Here is a 24,737-nt window from a genome sequence, read left to right on the forward strand (position 1 = left end):
GCCAACCCCACAGAGCCACCTCATGCCTGGGAGTGAAAGTAAAACTTCTGACCTTGGCAATAAGACTTTTCTGTCTCAACTGAATCTTTGGGTAGGTGGCCTCTCTTACAGAAGTTCTCAGCCATCAGTAATAAACTTATTGCTTTGTGGCTGCAATTTGCTTTGATTTGCGGCTGCAATGAATCCTGTCTGAAGTGGGTGAGGGTTGGCAGTAACTTGAAGACTCCAATACTCTTTGGAAGGACATATTTTAAATGTAGGCTCCATGTGAAGATTCCAACAGGCAGGGATTTAGAATAACAACCCACCAAACACAAACAGAAATAAGCCACCATGAACACAGGCTAGTAGAACATGACAATGTGCCCAAGCAGCTCCACAGACTGACTCAAGGTTTGATTTTGCTGCCTGGCGCTTTGCTCTGGGAAAGGTCATTGGTGCTCCCAGCACACAGACTGCAGCCTGGACCTTAACCTTTTGCAGAAATCATCAGCTCTGAAAGCTGACGAGCCCTGGGGAAAATCAAGTTCACAGGTTAAAATAACTACGTATCTCAAGAGCATAATCACAGAAAAAGACAATGAATTGAACAAACTGTGCTAGACAAACCAGAATGGAACAAGACCAAGTAAGACTCTAAAATAAGATTACCAGAATCCTGAGAGAGAAGAGGGCAGTCATGAAGGAACAAGAAGTTTTACTGAATGAAATCGAAATATGAGGTATAAGAGAGATTAACAGTCGAACAAATCCAACAGGTTAGATAAAAACAAGAGTGGATGTTGTTGGAGGAGCTGTAAAATGGATTACGGTCTAGATCAGCTGAAGGAATTTTTCTGGATGACACTGGGAAGTGATGAGGAGAATAAAGAAAATTCAAAATTATTTGATACACATAGAAAATATGGGGCTTGTGTTGTGGCAAGTTAAGTCACAGCCTGGGAAGCCGACACTGCATCTGAGCACCAGTCTGAGTCTTAGCTGTTCCATTTCCGATCCACTTCCCTGCCACTGCACCTGAGAAGACACCAGACTATGACCTAAGTACTTGGATCCTGCCCCTCCTGTGGGGTCCTGGATGGAGTTCCTGCCTTCTGATTCAGCCTAGGACAGCCTGGGACACTGTGAACACCCTCTGAGTGAACCAGCAAATGGAAGTGTTTGTTGTTTGTCTTTCTTTCTTCTTCTTCTTACTCTCCCTCCCCGTTACTGTGCCTTTCAAATAGAAATAATAATAATAATAATAATAATAATAATAAATCATCTTTAGGCAAAAAGAGAAGACATAGGGAGAACACAAGTGATACAAGTGTGTCAGCACTGTACAACACAAGTCTCCCAGGAAGAGAGAAAAAGACGAATAAGTGAGAAATTTTCCACTTAAAGAGAATTCCAAGTTGGGACCAATGCCATGGCATGATCGGCTAATTTGCCTCTTGTGGCACCAATGTCCCTATGGGTGCTGGTTTGAGTCTGAGATGCTCCCGTTCTGATCCATTTCCCTGCTTATGGCCTGGGAAAGCATAAGAGGATGGTCTAAGTTCTTGGAACCCTACACCCAGGTGAGAGCCTCCTGGCTCCTAGCTTCAGACTGGCCCAGCTCTGGTCATTGCAGCCATTTGGGGAAGTTCATCAGTGGATGGAAGACCTTTCTGTTTCTCCTTCTCTCTCTGTAAATCTGGCTTTCGGAAAAAAAAAAAAAAAAATCTTAAAAAAAAAAAAAGAGCCTATGTCAAAAGTCTCATGCAGAACAAAAGATAAAGAAAAAAACTATACTTTGACAAAATTATAATGAAATGTAAGAACATCAAAGACAAAGAATTCCAAAAATCTTGGCAGAAGGAACACAGTCCAAAGAAAGACATTGACATTGATCTTAAAAGAGATTTGGGCGTGGGGAAGAGCAATTAAGTTGTATTTCTAAGTGATAGAAACTGGTGAAAGAAAACTCTTTAAAATTTTATCTGGCCAATCATCTAGATGTGAGGAAGCAACACTTCCAGACATTCCAGGCCTTAGGTCCTCCCTCCCTCCCTCCCTTCCTACTTTACCTGCCTGCCTGCCTACCACTTTTTAAAATATATATATATATATTTTTTTTTAATTTATTTTTATTGGCAAGGCAGATCACATTTATGGAGAAAAGGAGAGACAGAGACATCTTCTGTTCGCGTTCACTCTCCAAATGGTCGCAACGGTCAGAGCTAAGCTGATCTGAAGCCAGGAGCCAAGAGCCAGGAGTTTCTTCCAGGTCATGAACTGGAATCTATAGGGCATTCTGGAGCTTGCAAGAATTAGTCTTGGTGCTGAACCCTGGCTGCTCGACTTGTGATCCAGGTCTCTGTTATGGGCTTGGTAAAGCAGCAGAGGATGGTCCAAGTCCTTGGGTACCTGCACCCACATGAGAGAACCAGAAGCAGCCCCTGGCTTCAAACTGGCCTAGTTCTGGCCATGGCAGCCATTTGGGGAGGGAACCAGTGAGTGGGCGACCTCTCCTTGTCTTCCCTTCTAACTCTGCCTTTCAAATAAAAAAGTGTAAATCTTTAAAATAACAATGAAGATAAAAATAAAAAAGCTGTCCCAATACCATTAGTTATTACAGAAATGTAAATCAAAGAGAGGAGATCCCACTTTCTGCCAAGGAGAAAGGACAGGTAGAATAAAGCAACGCAGGGTGGGGATGGTGAACATGCAAAGAACTGGAGACTTGCCACCTGTCCAAGAGAACGTGAAATGGCTTTACTGCTTTGGGAAAGAATGTGGTGGTTCCCTCCAAAAGGAAACATACTTATGCTAAGATCTTGCAGATCTCTCCTAGGTATACACCCAAGAGAAATCCAAACATACTCCCCACAAGAATTCATACACAAATGGAAACAAGAACACTAACCATAATTAGACAAAAAGTGCAAACAGCCCAAGGATCTGTTTGCTGATAAAAAGGCGAACTGACACATCCATTCAATGGGATATTTCTAGAGATACACACGTCCAGAATATAAAATTTAATACTAGACAGCAAATACATCATAAAGAAAAGCAGAAGGAAATTATATGAACAAAAGATAAAGATTTTAGGAAAAAGATAAAATCATAATGAATATGAATGTACTCAATAGCAATTATGTTTGAAAAACTAGTAAGGAACGGCAAAACTAAATAAAATATATGCATACACACACACACATACATATATACAATACAGCAAATAAACAGAGAAACAAATCCTAGCAATTACAATAAAAAATTATAGCAAAATTTCCTACTAATGTTGCACATATTGTGAGTATTAGAGGAAGATCATTTGAAGACCACTTGAACTAATTCAACCAAGACATACAAACAACATTCCCAGCAAATAAGACTCAAGTTTTCTATTGTGTACCAATAATGTAGAAAAAGCATCATACTTATTTCCCCTGATAAGGAGCAAAGGTGCCACTTCCAACAAAGTGGTTAGCCTACGCTGAAGGACCAGTTTAGTATTCCAGGAAAGAACATGATAAGAAGCGCAAGCGAGACAGGCATTTGGCACAGGGGTTCACGCTGCTGTTGGGGATGTTGGCACCCCACATCAAGGTGCCTATGTGGAGTCCCCGTTCCCCTGCTTGTTTTCCAGCCTCCGACGGTAGCTAAAGTAGGTGGGTTTCTACCAGCATGTGCAAGGCCCAGATGGATCTCAGGCTCCCATTCTGGTTTGGCCCTGCCTTAGCTGTTGCTGGCATATGGGGAATGAACAAGTACATTCAAGATCAATCCATTTATTTTTTCCCCTTTCAAATAAAACAAATATAAGTAAAAAGTTTATTTTAATAAGTGACAGCCTTGGAGAGATCAAAGTGTAGATGCTATGAGCATATCCACTGAAAAGTTAACAAAATAAACAGAAGAGCTATTCAGAGTTCAGCAGAATTGTTGGATATAAAATCAACTTCAAGAATCAATCTTAGTGCTTAATACCAGCAATGTTAAGCCAGTCCTAGAGAATAGTACACCATTACAACAGAGAATAAGTCTCCATTATTGGAAGCAACAAGTATCTGGAAATCAACTGATGAACAAGATCTTTAGAGAGATATTCTAAAAGCTTTATTAAAGGACAAAAAAAAAAAAGCTAAGATCTTAACACATGGAGAGATGGACCACAAGCGGGGCAATTTAGTGAGATTTCTGTTGTTCTTCCTAACTCACACTACGGAGAATCAATCCTAATCCATATTTGAAACAGATCATTTTCATGCAAGTTGGGGCTTTTATCTTAATATTTACATGGGAGAATAAAAAGCCACTCTAACGGAGTCAAAATGGAAGGGCAAAAAGAGACTCCCTTCAGTAGATGTGTGAGTATACCTAAGCCTACAAGTGATGGAAACACAGCAGGTTGTTGGTATTGCAATTAAAGGAGCAACAATGGAGCAGGAGGGAGTACAGCAATAGCCCCTTCGTTTCTAAGAGTGTAACGTGACAAAAACAGTGCTTCCCATGAATGGGCAAGTTACCAGTTCACTAGCTAGTGATGGGGAAACTGCCTCAACAGAGGAAGAAAAATAAAGATGGCCAACAGATGGGTGCGATGGCCAAATGAGAGGCCAAACTACAAAGCTAACAGAAGAACATGCAGGAGATGTGTGGTGTAAGTGTGGGGAAGTCTCCTAAACACTCCCCTCCCTCAAACACACAAACATAAGACAAAAACAAACATAAGACAAAAAGTAGCTCTGTGAGAAAGCAAGGATTTCAGTGTGATAAAGGCTGCCAAGAACAAAGTTCCAAGACGGCTGCAGGCATGGGCTCTGGGCCTAGTGAAGTCATCAGTTAGATTACGGGCATCCCATACTGGAGTGTCCTGCTCTGATCCCAGGCTCAGGCCCTGACTCCAATTTCCTGATAGTGTAGATCCTGGGAGGTAATGTGATGATTTGGTCTGAATTCCTGCCACCTTCCTAGAAGGCATCTGGCTCCCTGGCTGTTGTCATTTGGGGAGTACATCACAGGATAGGAGAGCTCTGTCTTCCCCTTTTAATACATTAAGTGATTTAAAAACAGGTGTAAAATACCTAGCATATCTTACGATAATTTTCACCAAAAGGATAGAAACATAAATTAATGAACAAAGTAGGTAGACAAACAACTCACAAAAAGAACAACCACAGCCTTACTGGTGGTGATACAGAATTAAAGACAGCTTAGGTATCCCCAACTAGGCAGACAGGGACATACAACATGGGGGGATGCACACCTATTAACACTATGCAGCAGAAAGAACAGACAAGGCGGACATGGTGCAACATGGGCAATGCTAAGGAAGGCAGGAAACAGCGCAATCTATGGCACCAGATCATTGTATCAACTAAAATCTTATTTACACAAAACAGCACTACTTCTTCTAGAAGGATGAGCACAAAAAGGGGTACAAATAAAAAAAGAGCGGGTACCTACAGGATGAGCAGCATGGGAAGTAGCAGAGAAAGAACCAAATGTATAAAGGGAGGACTAAGTGATGACAAGATGCTATGAATCAGAGCCAGTGTCAATGTGCCATTTCACACTCAGGGTGGAAGAAATTATAGACCATACATGTGCACATGTAGTTTGCAACTGTGGCAGCTATTCAGTCATGAAGAGAGAGCCTGAGGCTGTGCAGGCAGCAGTAGGGAGTGGGTGGTAGGGGTGGGAAGGCTACCCTTGGGTGGATACTTGTTATGGTAGATTGGAGACAGAGAGCTGCATTTAGTGATGTATACTAACTGGATAAAGCTTTCTCCCTACACCAGTGTTACCTAAAAGCTAGTAAGCTATATGAGCCAAAAGATTGTCTTTGTTTTTTAAGTCACGGTTTCTGACATTTGTGATGAAGGAATTCTAAGTGGTGTTGGATCATGCCTGTACATCAAGCATGAATTACACCTGGGTTTTAGAACTACTGTGGCTCTTAGTTTGGAAAACAAGGAGGAACAGGGGCAAGAGGAAGCCTAAATTCAAGCAGCAAAGATGGAGGAGAGAGAGCTTGCCAGCAGCCATTGACTAGGTCTCATTATGTGCTAGGCACTGTTCTAGGTGCTTTCCAAACCTGGTCTCTGACTCACACACACCTGCCGCGGGGCATCGTCCATGCAGAGATGAGGGAAATGTCTCCAGTGACATGGCTTCACCAAGGGCTCTCGGGAACTCAAGTCTAGCGGCAATCTCTGCTTCACACTCTGACCCCTGACTAGAGGACGGTGGGGAAATGCTGGAGGCACACACACAGAGGGACGTGGAAGAGGGAATTACAGACAGAAAACAAAAACAAACCAAACAAGCCATGTCAGGTGCACACCGATGGGACACGACTGCTGGCGAGGTCAAGATGCTCGGCCTCGGGGGACACCTGCGTGTGAGCAGCCTGATCCTGTCCGAGTGTGCATTGTCCCCCCACCCCAAGCTAGGGCGCACCCAGCATCAGCTCTCTTGCCCTTACTGGAAATTTTGGGAACTTTGTGAATAAAAAGCCAATTTTCTCCAGTATTTTTCAAATCTTTATATATGAGTTTTAAACTGTGTAAAATGAAACAAACAAAAAAACCCCTTTTTCTTTTAATGCAAAGGAATTTTGAAAGCCAGGCGTAAGATCTCCAAAGTACTCCACAAACACAAACACACACACATACAACCTGTTGATCATTCAACTCCTTTTTGCACCACAGTAAACTTAAGTCTTTTCATTTTCCATGTATGTTTTGAAGTTTCCCAGTATGCAGAAGGCAAGGTCTAAGTCCACACACTGACTTTCTAGTCTAGAGAACTGACCATTTACTGTCCAGGCCAAAATGAACTTCTGACTCAGCATTTTAAAAAATATATTGTGGTTTTACTTGTGACAGTAACTTAAATACCCACCACTAACATCACTACAGCTTTTAAAAAGCCCAAGACAGTCCTCCACGTACTGATACGGAATGAATTCCAAGGTAATTGAAAAAATGTTAGGTGCAGTAGAGTGGATAGCCATGTTAAACGTATGTTGCAAAAGGATCACGGGAGGGAAGATTTGCTTTGCACTCATTGTAGACCCATGTGGTTTTTATTTTTCCAAAGTAGTATATCTTAACTTTTTTTTCTTTAAGTCATATAGTCCATGGCTGTATTTCCCTTCGAGCCAAATTCAAATTTTGGACCTTCTAGGATTTGATGTAAAAAAAAAAAATCAATTTTCCTCTGCTTTCAGTGATGAAACAAGGTGAGGTTCTTCTCCATGTTCTTCTCTCTCACTTCAAGTCCCAAATGCACCTTATTTATTTCCTAAGAGAAAGGCCTATGACCCTGGTTCAGCAAAAATACAGACACTTATAAAGATATAACCATGTACATTATCCCTTTGGGTGTGTACGTTTTATGTGTTTTTCTACACATGACCCCCCCCACATGATTGCTGTCATTTAACATATGGCCATCTTGATCATTTAAAGTTTTATTTTCATGTTATCTTTTTAACCAGTCTCCTCTTGCCATTGTTTCCAGATTTTACTAGTATCGACAGTGTGATGAACAGCCTTGGACACAAACCTTAGCACAGATCTATTTTTCCTCAGAAGATATTTGTAAAAGCAAAATAGCTCCGTCACTGATTTGTGGAATTTGGTTTCAAACTTCACCTCTGGTTGCTGGTCCATGCACCTTTTTCTGAACCAGCCCTGGTGCCTCTTGCCTCTGTGCACAAGTGTAGGGCCTGGCGGCGTGGCCTAGCAGCTAAAGTCCTCGCCTTGAACGCGCTGGGATCCCATATGGGCTCCGGTTCTAATCCTGGCAGCTCTATTTCCCATCCAGCTCTCTGCTTGTGGCCTGGGAAAGCAGTCGAGGACAGCCCAAGTCCTTGGGACTCTGCACCTGCGTGGGAGACCCGGAAGAAGTTCCTGGATCCTGGCTTCGGATTGGCACAGCACTGGCCATTGCGGCTCACTTGGGGAGTGAACCATCAGATGGAGGATCTTTCTCACTGTCTCTCTTCCTCTGTACATCTGACTTTCCAACAAAAACCAAGTGTAAAGTGTGTTTCCCATTTACATATTCTCCTATGCTCCCTTGAACAATATGTACACCTGGCCTTCAATCAGCTCCACCCCCCAAGGACTTTTTTTTTTTCTATTTGCTAACTTCCCGATTCTTTGTTAAACATATTTTTGGATTATGTTTTTAAAAAGCTTTCCCTAGTCTGCTTTACACTCAAGAGTTAAGAAACAAAACTAGTATGGTAGTAGAGCTAATACCTTGGGCACAGCTGGTTAAGCTGCAGCCTGTGACACTGGCATCTCATTCCGGAGTGCTGGATTGAGGCCTGCATTGCTATGTTTCAATCCAGCTTCCCGCTGACACATGAGTGGAAAACAGTAGAAGATGGCCCAAACACTTGTGCTCCAGCCACCATGTGGGAGACAGAATGGACTCGGCCTCAGTCTAACCCATTCCTGGCTGTGGTTGCCATCTGGGGAGTGAACCAGTGCATGGAGGATCTCCTTGTGTCATTCTTTCATGTGAAGAAATAAGCCCTTTTTTAAAATGTTATTTATACAAGCTCACTATGTGTGAGGCGTTCACTAAGGGCTTCACATGCATTAAAAAAAGCACCCTTAGGGACAGGCATTTAACTTAATGATTAAGATATAGGTTAACTCTTTCCCACACTACAGCATCTGGATTTGACACTCAGGTTTAAATCCTGGTTCCAGTTTCTTCCTATTGCAGATGGGAATCAATGATGATATCTCAAAGAAGCCCATTGTTACCATCCACGTGGGAGGTCTCTGTTGAGCGCGGCTTCAGCACGGCCCAGCCATGGTGCCGCAGGAAGGCAGGGCCTACAATGCCAGATGGAAGCTCTCTACCTACTTTTTCTCTCATCTAAATAACTAAAAAGAAAAGCAAAAACTCCTTGAATGGCAACTACTCCCACAAACACACTTTTGCAGGACTGTCCTGCAATCTTGTTAACACAGGAACTCGTAGCCACCTTCTTCCACTTCTGCACAAACCCATGGCTTTTTGAAAATAGTTTCTTTTTTTCATCTTCATAATATGGTGAAAATATATTTAAATATATTTACGAACTTACAAACTGCTCAGTCTCTCTAAGGCTGCATTCCTTTTCTTGTCTCTATTCTTTTCCTACAAGTCTCTTACAGGAAAGTCTTTCACAAGCAAGATGATGACTTGTAGAGACTTCCCATGCCTACACTTTAAGCCCTGACCCTGGAAGCATCACCCAATACACACTCATCCTAGCACCCAAAGGAACGATGTGGGGAGCCTGCATTTAAGGACTACTAGCAGCTGTCTTTCTCTACCAATCCAAATATACACCTCCCAGCAGACTCCCAACGGCCAAACCGCCCCCATCCTTGCAGTCCCACCTCGAGCATCGTCAATCACTAAGCCAAGACTGCACCAGCGCCACTCCTCCCAGCTCTGAATCCCAATGTCAAGCAGCAATGGATCAGATGTTTGCAACATGTTTAATGGTTGCGTGTGACTGAAAACTGTGCAGACACTGTGGCTGAGGACTGCGTCCTCCCATTCTCCATCCCAAAGCGCCTAGCACAGTGCAGTCCAGCCAACAGATACTCAAGAGCCACTCAAGGATTGTGCCACGAAAACCCAGGTGAATAACCCAAGAACACAACAGACACAAGAATAATATGTACATTCCTCTTTATTTAATACAACAAACACGTGACACATACAAAAAGAAAAAAATACTCATGTAAAAAGCCCTGTCACAAAGGATAGACAGGAAACATCTACACCGAATCAAATAAGGCTCTTGCTTCAAAACAGGGGTTTGCCAGCGACACCTGGAATATGAGCAAGGCTGTTGCAAAACAATTTAAAAAGAGACAAAAGGCCCTGCACTGAAGGGAGGCTATCCAGGGGGCTAATCTGCTAGATTTACAGATCCATACTTAGGAATGTTGGTGCCCTCTCACACATCCAAAATACATCTCATTGTTGCTGTTTTTAATCAAACACAGCTTTCTGGTTTAAAAAAAAATCATCTGCTCTTCCTTTTTTCTTAGGAGAGAATGAAAAAGAATTTTCCAAAAACTAGAGGACAGCGAAGTTGGGAGCACTTTAAGCCATTCAAGTTTAAGGGACCTTCAGAACTGAAAATACCAAGGCAAGATGGCAGCGGGAAGAATGTTACCCCCCCCCAAGTTACGCCCCGGGAACCAGCATTTCATCAGCCACTGGGAACATCGAACTGGGAATATGGAGGCTCAGCGCAGGGCTCGGTAGCAGCAGTTTGTCCATATTCCTGCTCCCATTTCAGCCGGAAACTTAACAAGCACCAATTTGTCTCCAAAGAGCCTTATGCAAACACACACACACACACACACACGCACATACACACACACACACGTACCCACACCCACTCACATGTCATCACCAACCCCTCTTATTGAAATTTATTATCTTTTTACTAAAATAATACAAAAAAGGGAGACAGGCATATTTACAAAAATCCATGGCTGGTACAGTACATAATTTTTTAAGACACACTAAATGCTACAATCTTTCAGGTCCTGAGATTATTACAAATATCAACTCAAAGCTTGTGTTCAGGTCCAGTTTTTAAAGGAGGAAAAATAAAATCCCAAAATATTAAGTCACACACTATTTGAAATACAGCATATCCCTTCAAGTTTATGAAAACGCACCATCCTATACGCAAACGCAATACAGTATTTTGTGCCTGTCAACTACAGGAATATCAACTCTTTAGGCTCCTTCCTTCAAGATTGGTTTTGAAAACTTGTTGACATTTGTAAAGTATGGATGTGGCTAAAGAAAGAGGAAGATGTGTTATCTGGGGGAGGCTCCTCAGCCAAGTGAGTATTCACGGTATGGATAAGTCGTGTTTTTCCTTCTGCTGCCTAACAAAAGTCTTCTGCTTATCGAAATTCATATTATAAAGGGTTGGAAATGTGTGCTAGCCCATATTATAAAATAAAATTCAGAATTATCATTCCCATCAGTTACAGCAAATCAATCTGCAGCTTCATGATCATTTTTGTAACTGCAAATACGTCCTTGCTTATAATCAAAGACAGAAACACCCATCTCTTGGTTACCTTAGTTGACTGACTTTGATAGCAAGTTCAGGGCACCGAGTGTTCACCAACCAGAGATTCCTTTCCCCTTCTTTTATGAACACCACCAAGTACAAATATTTTATGAACACCACCAAGTACAAACCCTTGATTTGTATGCTCTTCTTGTTAAAGAATAATTTAATTTTATGCTACTTACTAAAATAAAACAAAGTTTTAATGAAAACCAACAAAAGGACAGACAATATGACACTTGAACCTTCTCTCGAGGTTGGCCATTTATTAGAGGAAATCACCCGTAGGCCGAGAACCTCTGTCTGCTGATGGAAGGGCCCCATTTTTATCAAAATGTCTCAGACATTTGTATGTCATTATTAATGACAGCCAAGACTTTTTTTTTTTTTAAATGAAATTGACCAAAGTTGGTCATCTTTCCAAATTCCTACTGTAACAGCAATACCTATCAACTGAGAATAACCTCCTTTCAATGCCTCTAGCCAAAATTGGGGGCATTTCTTGGTAGTTTTATAGGTATGAGAAGGAAAACCCAGCTATCTGACACAGGGCATATCACCCCTTAAAAAAAACAAAAAAGAAAAAGAGGAGAAAGAGAGAGACAGAGAAAGAGAGAGAGAAGCAAAAACAGAAAGTTTATAGATAGGAAGTCAAAGATAACCAAGATAACTGAAGTGCAGTTTGTCACATACAGAACAGTCAGCTGGCTGGATGCGGTCATGCGCACTCCCAAATGCATTTCCACGACAGATGGAGCTCTGAAGTACATCCATTATCTAGAGTTAACAGGCATCTTATTTGGATTTCAACTAGGTTTCTACTAGTACTTCATTATAAGGTATTTAAAACCAAACTTAAGATAAAATAGAATTACTTTAGCAAAATGAGAGCAAATAGTTTAAAGTTTTTTGAGGGACACAAAATTAGCACTGACTTGACTCAGACCTTCACGACATAAGATCACAAGAAAGTATGGAACCAAGCATGGCAGACGCTTATGAGAAATAAGAGCTCCCAAGGAAGGTCTGCATCCCTTCTGAAAAACCTCGAATTGCATCAAGAGGAAGACATGAAATGCAGCTACTGCCACATTATACAGAAGTCTTACTCCAGGGATGCCAACTGGTGAGTCCAGGGATGCCTGCTGATGAGTCCAGGGATGCCTGCTGATGAGTCCATGCCCTGCACGTCTAGGCTCTTACTTACACTACTGAGATTTCAAAACACACTCTTGATCTGCCTAGCTAACCATGTGAGAAAGAATCTGAAGTGGAGAGACGAAGATTGAGAAGTGGAAATATCACGATATGAGAAAGGTCAAAAAAAAAAAAAGTAAAAGAGTAATCCATCAGTGTTTTCAAGCAAATAATAAAACTTCCAGAGTATGTAAGAAAAATGTAACTTCATACCAAGTCACCCCACGGCAGTCTGATTAAACATCCTAACAGTCTCTGTCTACTTTCTCTGCTCGGCAGTTCCCGTCTCCTACTGCAGGCAATTCAATAGGGGCGCAGCAAGGAGGAGACAGCGCCTTCTAGACTCCTGACAACACAGAACTTGGGTTCTTGCACACCAACGGGCTAATGAACTACTTACACTCACACTAAAGAATGCAGATGACACCACTGAGGATGCAACTGGTACATCTGACCACTTGCTCACTCCTTAACCTGACCACTGTTTGAAGCAACGTTTTCAGAATGATCATCAGATTGATTGTATCCTATCAACTCAGGCATCTCATGACACTAACCACAGTTCTTAAGCACTGAGATTCATAGTTTTTTCTCTTTTTAATAAAAGGGGACAGTTTAGAACAGATGAACAAAAATATCTCTATTTATGCTTCCATTAATTTTCCCCAGGGAAAATACATTTATCAGAATCCTTGTTTCTTTGGGTAGAAGTCTAAAAATTTGTTATCTGAAGAATGTAAAAAAGGGCAATGAGTATATTTGCATAATAGAGATTTAGGAGCTTCTGAATAAGGTCTTAGCTGAAAAAAAGAAAAGCCCAAAATGGTTCAAACAAAACCAAACCGTATCACTAGAGATAAACTGGGCATTAACTAATCCTCGGAACTAGACCCCAGACATTGTGTCTGCTCGGGCCTGGGGCATTCTGCTAACTCACTTCTTCCAATCCCCCCACATTCTGTTTCCTCATCCTGAATAGGTGCTACTACCATTTAAAGCTACACACACACACACACACACAGGTTTTTTTTTCCTCTCTCTCTCCAACAATTCCTGCTCAGCACTTAGCCCTACCTAAAAATGTACCATTCGTTCTTTCTTATTCCCAGCTAGAATGAACAGTGAAATAACACTACTTTCATTTCCTCCGGGGAGTTGAAAAACAATGCCTCAGTATGGTCCATCCATGACCTCATCACCCAGGCTAGGAATTAGATCCTCCTTCCCTCTCCCAGTTCCCTAAAACATGAGTAGCCGATGGCTCTACCTCTTTCACCAGCTGAAAAGCATGAGTTCCCAAGGTAGATGCCTAGGTGTGTTCCCAGCCGGTTGTGTGAGGGGTTTGCTTACTCAGCGCACAGTGGGGCAGCCCCACAGCTACCAGAGAGTACAATCTCTGATTTACTGTCTAATGACCAAGAACCCCATTCATTCTTAGGAAGTTAAAAGTTTAGTTATCCATCACTGAAGAACTTATATGAGGAAATGAGATGGAGAACATGGCAAAGTGAGGCAGATAAAACCTTCAGAATCGTTTATCAGCTCCAAAAACCAATCAGCCATATTTTATCTAACTTGAGCTCCACAACTTTATCAAATATCACAAGTAATGACACCATCAAAGACAAAAAAAAAAAAAAAGAAAAAAAAAAGAAAGAACCTATTTATAATGAAGAAACTTAGTGTCATTTCTCTCCTTTATTAAACTGGAACTAACCATTTTCTCCCACCACAAATATAATATGTTTAAATAACAAACATGTATCTAAGTTAGAATTCCAGTGATTTTAACTTAAAAATCGTAGGGTGCTTTCTAAGTTCATTATAAGGAAATCACTTTTCAGCCTCTGCAGGAAGATAATATTTTTAATTATATAGGACATTTTAGAAAAACTCAAAATATTTTTGAAATAGTAAAGTCTCTGATATCCCTGGGAGGTAGGTGAATATTATTCTACCCAAACGTCTAATGGGTAATCTGAGGCACCAAGGTTAAACAATATTCCCCGTAGATATGGTGATTCAGGAGTTAACACTGGCGACTGAATTCCAGCCACTTGGCAATAGGTTTGCTACCAGAAGCCTCTGCTTACTGGTTTTCGGCTATCAGTCTCCTCTTCCCAATTACAACATTTATTTAAAAGGGGACATGCACTTGCATTTTACTTCTGGGATTTCAACATATCACATCTACATATTTTTAGTAAGAAACAAATCAATAGTAACTTTCAGGATCTAAGATTGACTTGTTACTTTGCTCAAGCCATGGGGGGAAATACAAATTGTAAAATCAGGGTAAGTCAAATGTTCTTATCTGGCAAATCAAACAAAAACAGAAGCTCTTTCAAGACTGCTCTAGATTATGCATTTTCCTCAGTATCTGAAATCACTTCTAAATTTATTAACACCTTAACATATACGCAGTTGCAGGACTTCTTCAAAAACTTATTACCTAAAAGAAAATACATTTTTGATGTTGACAAAGTTGCTAACTTCCTTCAAAACTTAGATAGTGTGGCTCTAAGTTTAGCCTTCTCATATATCATTAAGTCTCCCTTGCCACAACACACCTTAGCAATGTGACCCGCAAGACACTCTTGTTATTCCAGTGCTTTCTCCTACATTACTCATGCCAAGCTGAAAGGGCACAGAACCGTGGGTTATATCCAAATATAGTTAACGTGTCCACTAAATTTATTACACCTGTAATATCTGACATGTATATATATGTATGTATATATATACATACACATAGATATTTGTTAACTGCTACAAATAGATATTCAAAGGGGGAAGACAGCATCTCATGAAAAGAAAATTCCCCAATCCACATATTTTCATCAACTAAAAGCAATGGAATAAACAAGGCTGACGTTTTGCAAACATTGAAAGGGGAGTGCTTGGAAAGGATACAATGGTACAGCAGCTGCTAGTTTTATATGTATCTTACACACATATCTATGTACATATTAAGAAAAGGAAAATACCACAGCATGATGGGACAGTTGGCAAGTTTGAGATTCTTCTTCCTGAACCCCCTAATTAGCCTGTACTGTAGGACATCAGAGAATAGCTCTTCAAGAGGGGAAAAAAGAAAAAAAGGCACTTAACAAAGACAAAGGCCTGAATTGAGCATATTTGAGAGGAGCAATATATGCATTTACCAGAGCTTAAAACAATTTACAGAGTTAAACTTCCCCCTTAAAATTCTATAAAATAAAATTGCATAACATGTTTGTGATCAGCCATTTACCTACTACTGTACTTTTCTCCTGCATTATTTAAAAAAAAAAAATCAAAGCCCCCCAGCAAAAACAAACAAAAAAAACAATCATATATGCACAATAAAAAGTAAAAGTGCCCCTTCTGAGAATATAAAGTCAGCAGAAATTATAGTGCTGAAACACAAGGAAAATTCTCAAGTTTGGCCTAATTACTGACTCTCATTCTTCTATTCCCAACTTTAAAAAACCAAACCAAACAAAATAAGCAAACATAAATTCAAAACTTAAATGATAAAAACAACACAGGAACCAGTGTGCTTCTATGGTATACTCCTAAAATAAACATCCTAACCTATACACGGGTCAAATGATATGAGAGTCTCCTAGAAATTAACAGCTGTAAATTAACATCAACCAATATAGGCAAAGTTCATTTTACAAATGTAGCAGCAAATACGATAGATAACTGGAGCTCTAGAGATGATCCCAAAGGACAGTGTTCTCATCATGATTGGCAGTTTGAATAACAATTTCATTTCAGAAAATGTCTTGACCCAAGCAGAGGTGGAAAGGGCTGTGGGACAAGGCAGCCAGAAGAGAAAACTAAAGGTGCCTGCCCTTTCCATCCCTGGGTAGTAAACAATTTAGATCTGCTTTGGGAAAAAAAAATATCCTGGGTTAAAAATCAGTTCCAATAAGTTGTTTTCAAACAGATGTCAAACCCACAGTACTCATGAATGTGCCCGGTTCTTCCTCTTACCTTGGTGATTCAACACACTCTATTCAATGTTGATATTTTAAAAAAGCCTAATTTGGGCTAACATCATCCATCAAAGGGGTGGTGGGCATGAAAGTATGTACTAACACAATTCTCCAATTTCCTCAACATAATCAAGATTTGGTGATTACAGATTAATCTTAATTCTTTTCCTGAACCTTTTCCTTCAGGCTATCTTAAAAATCACGATTTCTTTTACCCTCTGATCTCAGAAGCACATAAAAAAGAATCATAATTGACTTATCATGGCAATTATTGCTTGCATTTATCCAGGAGGCTCTGAATGAGCTTGACACTTTGCTCCCAGTCTCCAACCAAGGCTCAGCACGGCTCTCTCTGAGGACAACACTGCTGACCATTATTGCTTGTGAATACTGAGGATTAACTTGTATGTACAGTAACAGCTTATATATCAGTGAAGGCAACTGAAAATATAAGACAGGCAGAAATAAATAGCTTAATCTTCCTGAATTAAGAATCCCGCTGAGTGGGAGGTAACTAAGTGTGCTGATCAGTTTTTGCATTTCGATGTTGCTCATGCTCTATAGAAATACACATGGATCTATAGATATCCTTTCCAATTACTCACCATTTTAAAAAATAACATAATTTGATTTTAAGTGCAAAAATACAGTATGAGTCACAAGTCTCTGTGCTAAAAAATAATCAATTTATGTCTTCTAGTAATAAAAACCGTAAGATTAAGTGACCATAAAGAATGGGCACCATTTTCAGTGTTATGATCTAGAAAAGAAATAGACTTGTATTTACATGTAGAAACTCTCTGATCATATTCTATCTATGAAGAAAGACAAGAAGGTATAATTCATTTACGCAACATAAAGGGTTGTCCTGACTGAAATGAATATATTTGGGCAGTAAAAACATGGGGGAAGGTTGCTGAAGTGGAAATCTCACAATAGTCCTCAAGGAATCAAGACTGAGGAAATGAAATATAATCTCCATATTATATTCTCAGACTCAAGGGCCTTCTGATATTTGCATTGGTTAGTATAACATTATGGACAGGGGAGGGGGGCCGACATGATAATTCTATTTTCCAGTGAAGACAAAGTCATCAGGAATCTTATGACATGATTCAGGTTCATGATTGCTGGATATAAGAAAATAAATGATTATTCTTCTACCTTAACACTAGTGTTGAATTTATACAACTATGTGTGTATAGACATCCACAAGTACACACACAGAGGAACACATGTACAGTTAGCAGGAAGAAGTAAATCAAAGCCTGCTTTTCTAAAAGAAAACATCTACTACTTAAACCAGGCGGCATTTGCAAAGAGAAAAGCAAGAAGTTCACTACACTGCAATAAATCAAGAACGGAGCAAGTTTCCTTAATTAAAAAACCTAATAAAAAAACACTGAATTCAAGTCAAACCTCAATATACCCCAGTACTGTTCTGTAATTTTTACTGGGGCTTGCACAACATCTAAATCAGTTTTACTGGGAGACTAAATTCTTAGTTAATAAAAGTTATCAATCTGAAATAATCCTTTTTCTTACTGTAACAAGTTCTTAGAACTAAAGATTTCAGTCATTTCTTAGTATTACTATTTGCTATGAAGCAAGCCAATGTGACTTAGAAGCCAAGATTTGCAGTATCTATTCACAGTCCTGTAGGCTGAGAGCTTCATTTGCCAAAGGGGAAACGCGTCTAATTAATACTATTTGAATAAACATCAGCAGCGTAGGGTAGGGTGGAGAACGTTCACACTGTGGGCCATATATAAGGCTTGCAACAGCATTTGGTTTGGCCCTGTCGAGGCAGCTATAGGTGGAACTCAAAATTCAGTAACTCCAGAGCAGGCTGATTGTTAGGTGATGATTTTTTTATGACCTGCGAATGATGTTAGAAATATCCAAGTGGCTGTTGGCAGATGAAGGGTTCCCCACCACTGGTGTAGGGCAACGTGCAATGAAAACTCATGATAGAAATCTTGGCATTGCCAGTCTAATGCTGTTTTTGAGTTAGTCTCTCATCAAAAATGGACCAACCTTACACCACTTTGGAGCTTACACTATTCTTGGGTATAGTTAGAAAATATTGATCAACTGGAAGAAGAGACACTAGAATGATGAGGGAAAATCCATAAAATACATCTAAAGAGAACTCTGAGTTTTTCCCTTAGCATCCTTCGTCATCTGTGACGTTTTGCATAAGGAGGCTATAATAACTAAAGTGTCTCATCTGCAGGATTGCTTGTATTAATGTTCTGAATAAATACTAATAAAGCTTTAAGATCCCAAATACTCCCAACAATTCCACTACAATGGATATAGGGAGTAAAAATACATTATGGTTGTTATAAAATATAATCCCTTGTATACACAATGATACTAATGCAATTTCTCCCTTTAAACATCATCTTAAAAGTTAAAAAAAAAACTACACACACCATTTGAATGATCAATGAAGAAGCATAAAAGTATTCAGTACATTCTTCTACCTGTTTATATCAATAGCTAATAACCACCTGAAGTACCACTAACTTAAAAAAAAAAAACAAGTGGAGTGAGGTGAATTTGGGGGAAATTTACAGTTCATGTCAGTAACTTGCAAGGGCTATAAGCACAAAAGCAGTAACCCTATCAAAAATCTCCATTTTTCAAGAGCATCCAAAATAGAAATGAGAACAAGTCAATCACGCAAAGAGAAGAATTAAGTACCTGCTTCTAAATGGAAGATGAAATTGACCCTTTTACAAAAAGGGAACATCTAGGTTTCTTCTATTAAGAGCGACAGGCTCAATTTCCTGACTTAAGAAAAAAAAAATCTAGATGATTTAATAATATATACCACTGTGCTAAAATCACATTCCTGAAGTATCTTTAGTACACAGACTTACACGGGGCGTTGCTACACATTGGAGAAGATTCAAGTTTGCTCAGGATTTTTGAGGGTACACTATTTCTTCATCTACTGTCTGTATAAAACATAGGGTCATTCAGTGTTTTTGTGGCAAATCTGCTACATAGTCCACTTAAACAGACATGGTCATTACTCCTGATAGAGTGACCCAATTCTAGATATATTGCCTTTATGCAATTATGTCTACAAGTATTCAGAGCCAACCCCCAAGATGGATGGAGTTTACCCAAATCCTCTCAACACCCTTCATCATCCCCCGGGAAAAATCAAATATGTATTTCTGTGGGTTTGACAACTGAGTCACGTTCAAGTCAGCTAATATGGTAACTTTGTCTTTAAGAAGAGACCGAAGGTCACTAGCTTTGCACAAAAGCATTTCTTCCTCCTGCACCTGGCTTTGCTCAAGTAATGTTTTCTTTTTCCTCCTCACCACAGTGCTTGGGACGAGAGAATGTAAACATCGACAGAAACAGCAGCCCTATGACCACAAAAGTACTTTCCCATCAGGTAGATTCCATCAGCCAACTAAATGTTTCGTCTCCTTGGCTTGCTGGGAAGTCACTGAGATTTCCGTGGTAATTTAGTGTCCCCTTTACTTTGGCCTCCATCTGAGAAAAAGAGATGTTAAATCGGTATGGATAGGCATGTTATAAAAAATAGATAAAAACAAATAAAGCAAAAAGAACAATTAACTTTAAACTTTTATGTGGATGACATCTCTAAAAAGACAACCTTTAATGCCTCATAGGCTATAAAGCATTATAGGGGTTGATTAAACATAAAGGAGAATTTTTTTAAGTCAACATCACTGATCCTTTTAACTCAAATAACTGTGGTCCAGTTGCTTTTTTTGTATCCTGTAAGATTATTTTTTAACAAATGCTTAACATTTACCTCATAGCCAGGATGTCAAATTCTGGGAGGACTATAAAAGAACTGCTTTCAAGGGACCAATCACATTTTTCAAACCCTTTAGAATACAAGGTCAATTTCATTTTCTTGTAAATGGAATTAAATGGCTTGCCATCATACTACATTCAATAATTAACCCTCAATGATTTATGTAAATGAATATAGCACAATGGTAGTGAAAAGAATCTGAACCTTTATTCCAGGCCTAACTTAGCTGTCAGCAATAGGAAAAGTCTGGTACTGAGGACAATGGTTTCTATTTTTACATACTGTTCCTTAACTGTCTGCCAGGAAAATGTGGATTACTCCACATAAACTTCAGCTGAATGACAAACCAGAAGAGCAAAGAAAAGGGTGATACCCAGGCAAGTGTAGGACTCAATGAGCTGGAGAGCCAATGGAAAAGGGAGAAAATCTGCTTAGAAGGAAAATGAAGCCCCAAAGACAACCCAGGCTTGAGAGAAACAGACCAGAGAGAGAGACCTTGATTTTACGGAAAGCAGCACAAATGGCAGAAATTCGCAGGGAAACAGGAACAAATTACTATACCATATAGGTCACACTGCTTGGTCCGGGTGTGAGCTCTAAATCACTTTGGAAACATTTAAAAAACAAAACAAAATCCCTGCTTTTACTAAATAAATATCAGTGAAACAAGATGATCTTCTAAAGTTATATACAAAGGAGAGTATTAAATTAATTTTGGTGACAACTTTGGCTTTTTTGGTTAAAGGAAGGCAATCACCAACATCTGTAAATAGCAATACTTGGTCGGAGGCAAATAATGAAATTGACAAAAAGGCAAGGTTTTTTAACTTTTTTTTTTTTGCAGTTTCATAACCTCAAGGATATCCCCTCTAAGATACTTTCTAAACAGAAGTTTGCCCAAAGCAGATTTAGTTAACTAGCAAAATAAAATACTCATATTAACTGGAGAGTGAGATTGTTTACATGAGGGTTTGGCAAACCTGAGCCAAGAGCCAAATCTTGCTTACACATGTTTTTGTAAATAAAGTTTTATTGAGACACAGCCATGTTCATTTCTACATACTATCTACAGTTGTTTTTGTATTACAATGACAGAGTTGAATAATTCCTACAGAACCTAAAATATCTACTCTTTGGACATTAAAGAATTTTACTGATATTAATTTTTTACTTAATTTAAAAATAAAAGAATTAACAAAAATTGGGCTTAGTTTAAACTGGGCATAATGATAGAAGCTTTACATCAGTTACTGTCATTTAAATGCTAATAAGAAGTCCAGTAAAAATACTGTGCTCACAGCCTACAAGAGACATGTTGATCAAACAAGCTAAGAAACTAGCTCAAATGAATAATTTCAGAATCTAAAATTCTGAGCCCAAAACTCAAGTTTCTCCAGTTAGATGAGAAATTTTAAACTTGTTAACTTTAGTTATTTGGGAAAAAAATGATGTATTTTCTTGCCTGCTCTGAACAATAGTTCTGCTTAGATGGCAAGATACTTCATACAAGGCTTCCTCATCCTTCTGGAGCCAGAAGAATCCTATGTAATTTCTCACACATGATCACACTCATGCCAACCTGCCTGCTTGAGCGGATATTCCTCAGCTAGATTCAACATTCCGAGCAGCTCTAGGGAGGAACTGTGCAGTTACAAGCTAACTGCCCCTTATCATGTAAACCTAATTGACTTCTGCAAGATCAGGATGGCTCACATTTGTATTTACCCTGTTACTTAATTTGTACAATTATGGTTTTATGCTCATTCTTTCAAGGGTGAGTCAGGGGCAGTTTAGCACTTATGTTTTAAAGACTACCTCTTGCCTCAAGACAGCTACACAACTTTGTACCACATTCAACGGTAAGCTGATTTAAAGGTAATTGTTAGTGCAATGACCAAAAAGAATGGAGAAGCCCAAACAACTCCCAAGTTTAGAAGGGAGTCAAGCAGCTACTTCTCAAAAGGTTCTGACAATGGCCTGCGACTTCGTATCAGCAATCTACAAAGGTAGCATGTGCATCAATCAGGGGTCAGTGTGTTAGGTGTAGCAGCCATGATCCCAGGTTAGAATGCAGAGTGACTCAGCTAAGCTACAAGCTAAGCTACATGGTCCAGCCAGCCTGGGCCATGTCAATCTAATCACTGTGAAGCCTTGGGAAAGTTTAATGGTTAGCAAGAAAGACTGTAGATCAGAATGGCTGGGGCTGTAGCTCAGATCAAATCATCTCAGGCAAGCGCGTACTTTTCTGATTAAGTTTGCTAATTCACAGGCTTGTTCCAAGATCAAATCAGCTCATCCATGTAAGCTACCACAAGACTATCTGGCATTTAGTAAGCTTTCAAAAAGCTTCAAATTATTAAAATTACTATATGGATATGACTTTTATTAAATATTCTATTGAGCATCTTCCTACTCATCAATTCCACATAATAAAAATCTCCAAAAAGGTTCTTTTCAAATGTAACAATAAAGATCTCATTCATCTATTTGTCTCTTAAAAGTCTGTAGTCAATGAGGATTCAATCATATGAAAATTTATTTTTCAATATTTTTTCATTTCATTCACATTTTCCTAAAAGTATAATCAATAACTATACACCTATATAAAAAATAAAGAGATGAAGAAACAGATGGCTTTCTTACCATTAAATGTTTGCTGTAAATGTGTAGGCAGAGGTGAATGGGAAAGTGTTGCTGCATGTTGAGCTCCTGGCTGTAAACCCTTTAGTAAATCTGAGAGGAAAACAGACTTGTCAGTGATCTTCTTTCAACTATGAGTTGAAGCTCTCTTAGACCAAAAATGAAAATAGTCTGATTTATCTAATGCCAGCACAGCCCTGCCTTCAGAGGTCTTCCAAATATCAGTGCATACACACTTCAAAAAGGGGTAGAGACATAACTATAGATGTCTACACAAACCCAACAACTCAGAAAAGAACTGTATGGATGACTCATCTGTTTCTTTTTGAATCTGCAAAGATAATTCTAGATTCCAGTAACTTGCCTTAATACATACAGACGAAACGAAGTGCATTTCTTAGAAACATCTATTATCCTATTAACTCCAAATGGACTACTCAACTACAAAAACTATGTGAGGTTTCCTGTCCTGTCACACTAGCCAGCCCAATGAATGAAAGAGCCCCACTTACTCTGAGTTAGGCTATGATGGAAAGCGGCTGAGGTAGATCCCGAGGTGGTTGTCACTCCAGCTGTGTCCGCTCCAAAGCCAAGTAGCTCCAAGGGAAACTGGAAGGGCACGGTCACAGGAACAAGGCCACCCAGCATCCCAAAAGGAGTCACATTTTGATTTGTTACAGAAAAAGGTGATGTCATGAGAGTCAGAGGTGAGGCATTAGCCAATAATGACGCTCCCGCTGTGGACTGTGTAAAAACCAGGGGTCAAAATAGATAAAAAAATAAAGTATTTAACTCACACTGTTTCATTTTTTTAAAAATTTTATTTACTATTCTCATGGACACTAAGACTGTGTCTTAAGACTGTTCTAATTTTTCAGATTAAAAATTAGATGAAATATGTATTTTAAAGCGCTAACAATGCAGGTCTTGAGAATCTGTGCCACTTGGAAATTCTGGGTACTCAGCTCTTTACTATCACTACAGAATCCTGTTTCACAATTGTCGTAACGGTGCCTACATTAACACCATTTTCACTCTCTAAAGTCCAACATTTTGACTTTTCCACATTTCTTATCCCACACACCTGAACCACTAGGAGATAATTCTTTCAAAAGGGTCCCTGAAACTATGTAGTAATTTTCCTATTTGTCTTACATTTTTGTGGCACAAACCCTGCCACTGCTGTTAAGGAATGCAGCTTTTGGGCCTGGCATGGCAACCTAGTGGCTAAAACCCTTGCCTTGCATGCACTGGGATCCCATATGGGTGTTGGTTTGTATGCCAGCTGCTTCACTTCCCATCCAATTCTCTGCCTGAGAGTTGAGGACAGCCCAATGCGCTGAGACCCTACATCCACATGGGAAACCCAGAAGCAGCTCCTGGCACCTGATCGGCTCAGTTCTGCCCACTGTGGACACCTGAGATTTGACTCAATGTATAGAAGAGATCTTTTTGTTTCTCCTCTCTGCCTTTCCAATAAAAACAATTTTAAACAACAATGCAGATTTTTCAGAGCCCTACTATAGCCTTTCTTCTGTCATATCACATCCGAGAGATGAAGCCATCCTGAAGTTCTTCCTCATCACTAAGCTTAATGTATTCTTCTCAAAGCACAGCCACTTGACCTGAAACGAATCCTACCTTGCAGAAATTTCTTAGACCGGCACTTAGTATTCCAATCTTTCATGTTTCCTCTGCCTTCTCATGTACATGGACCTCAACCCTTTCTACAACCATATTACTCTTGGTTCTTCATCAGCTCTAAGCATCAATAAAATGTATGTATATTCCTTTCACTTTGAAATTTACTGAATAACAGGCTATTTCCCACAATATTTATTCTCCTTAAACTCTGAAGGTTAGCTTCCATTTTGCTACTTTTCTAAAATTAGCCTCCTCAAGGCAAGAAATTAATCTTTTAACTTCTTCACTTGGGCTCTGATACATTTATCTACAGAAACACATAAAAATTAGTTAATAACTGTTGAGCTTTCATTATGAAATC

At 39.5% G+C, this 24,737-nt stretch overlaps 1 protein-coding gene across 9 annotated transcripts in view; it reads right to left on the reverse strand.

Annotated features, from left to right (window-relative positions):
- Window positions 1–12,576: 12,576 nt before the first annotated feature.
- Window positions 12,577–24,737, reverse strand: part of UBN2 (ubinuclein 2) — a 70,529-nt gene continuing 58,368 nt past the window's right edge. For all 9 annotated transcript variants that reach the window (XM_041002500.1, XM_041002501.1, XM_041002502.1 and 6 more), the window contains 3 exons: window positions 23,245–23,476; window positions 22,736–22,825; window positions 12,577–19,800 (listed from right to left, as the gene is read on the reverse strand). In XM_041002500.1, the coding sequence (XP_040858434.1) occupies window positions 19,751–19,800; window positions 22,736–22,825; window positions 23,245–23,476 (372 nt within the window). In that variant the 3' untranslated portion in view covers window positions 12,577–19,750. The remainder of the gene's footprint in view (window positions 19,801–22,735; window positions 22,826–23,244; window positions 23,477–24,737) is intronic.

This window comes from Ochotona curzoniae, unplaced genomic scaffold (genome assembly GCF_017591425.1).
Source record: "Ochotona curzoniae isolate NIBS_2020 unplaced genomic scaffold, NIBS_Ocur_1.0 scaffold_2476, whole genome shotgun sequence".
Classification (NCBI taxonomy): Eukaryota; Metazoa; Chordata; class Mammalia; order Lagomorpha; family Ochotonidae; genus Ochotona; species Ochotona curzoniae.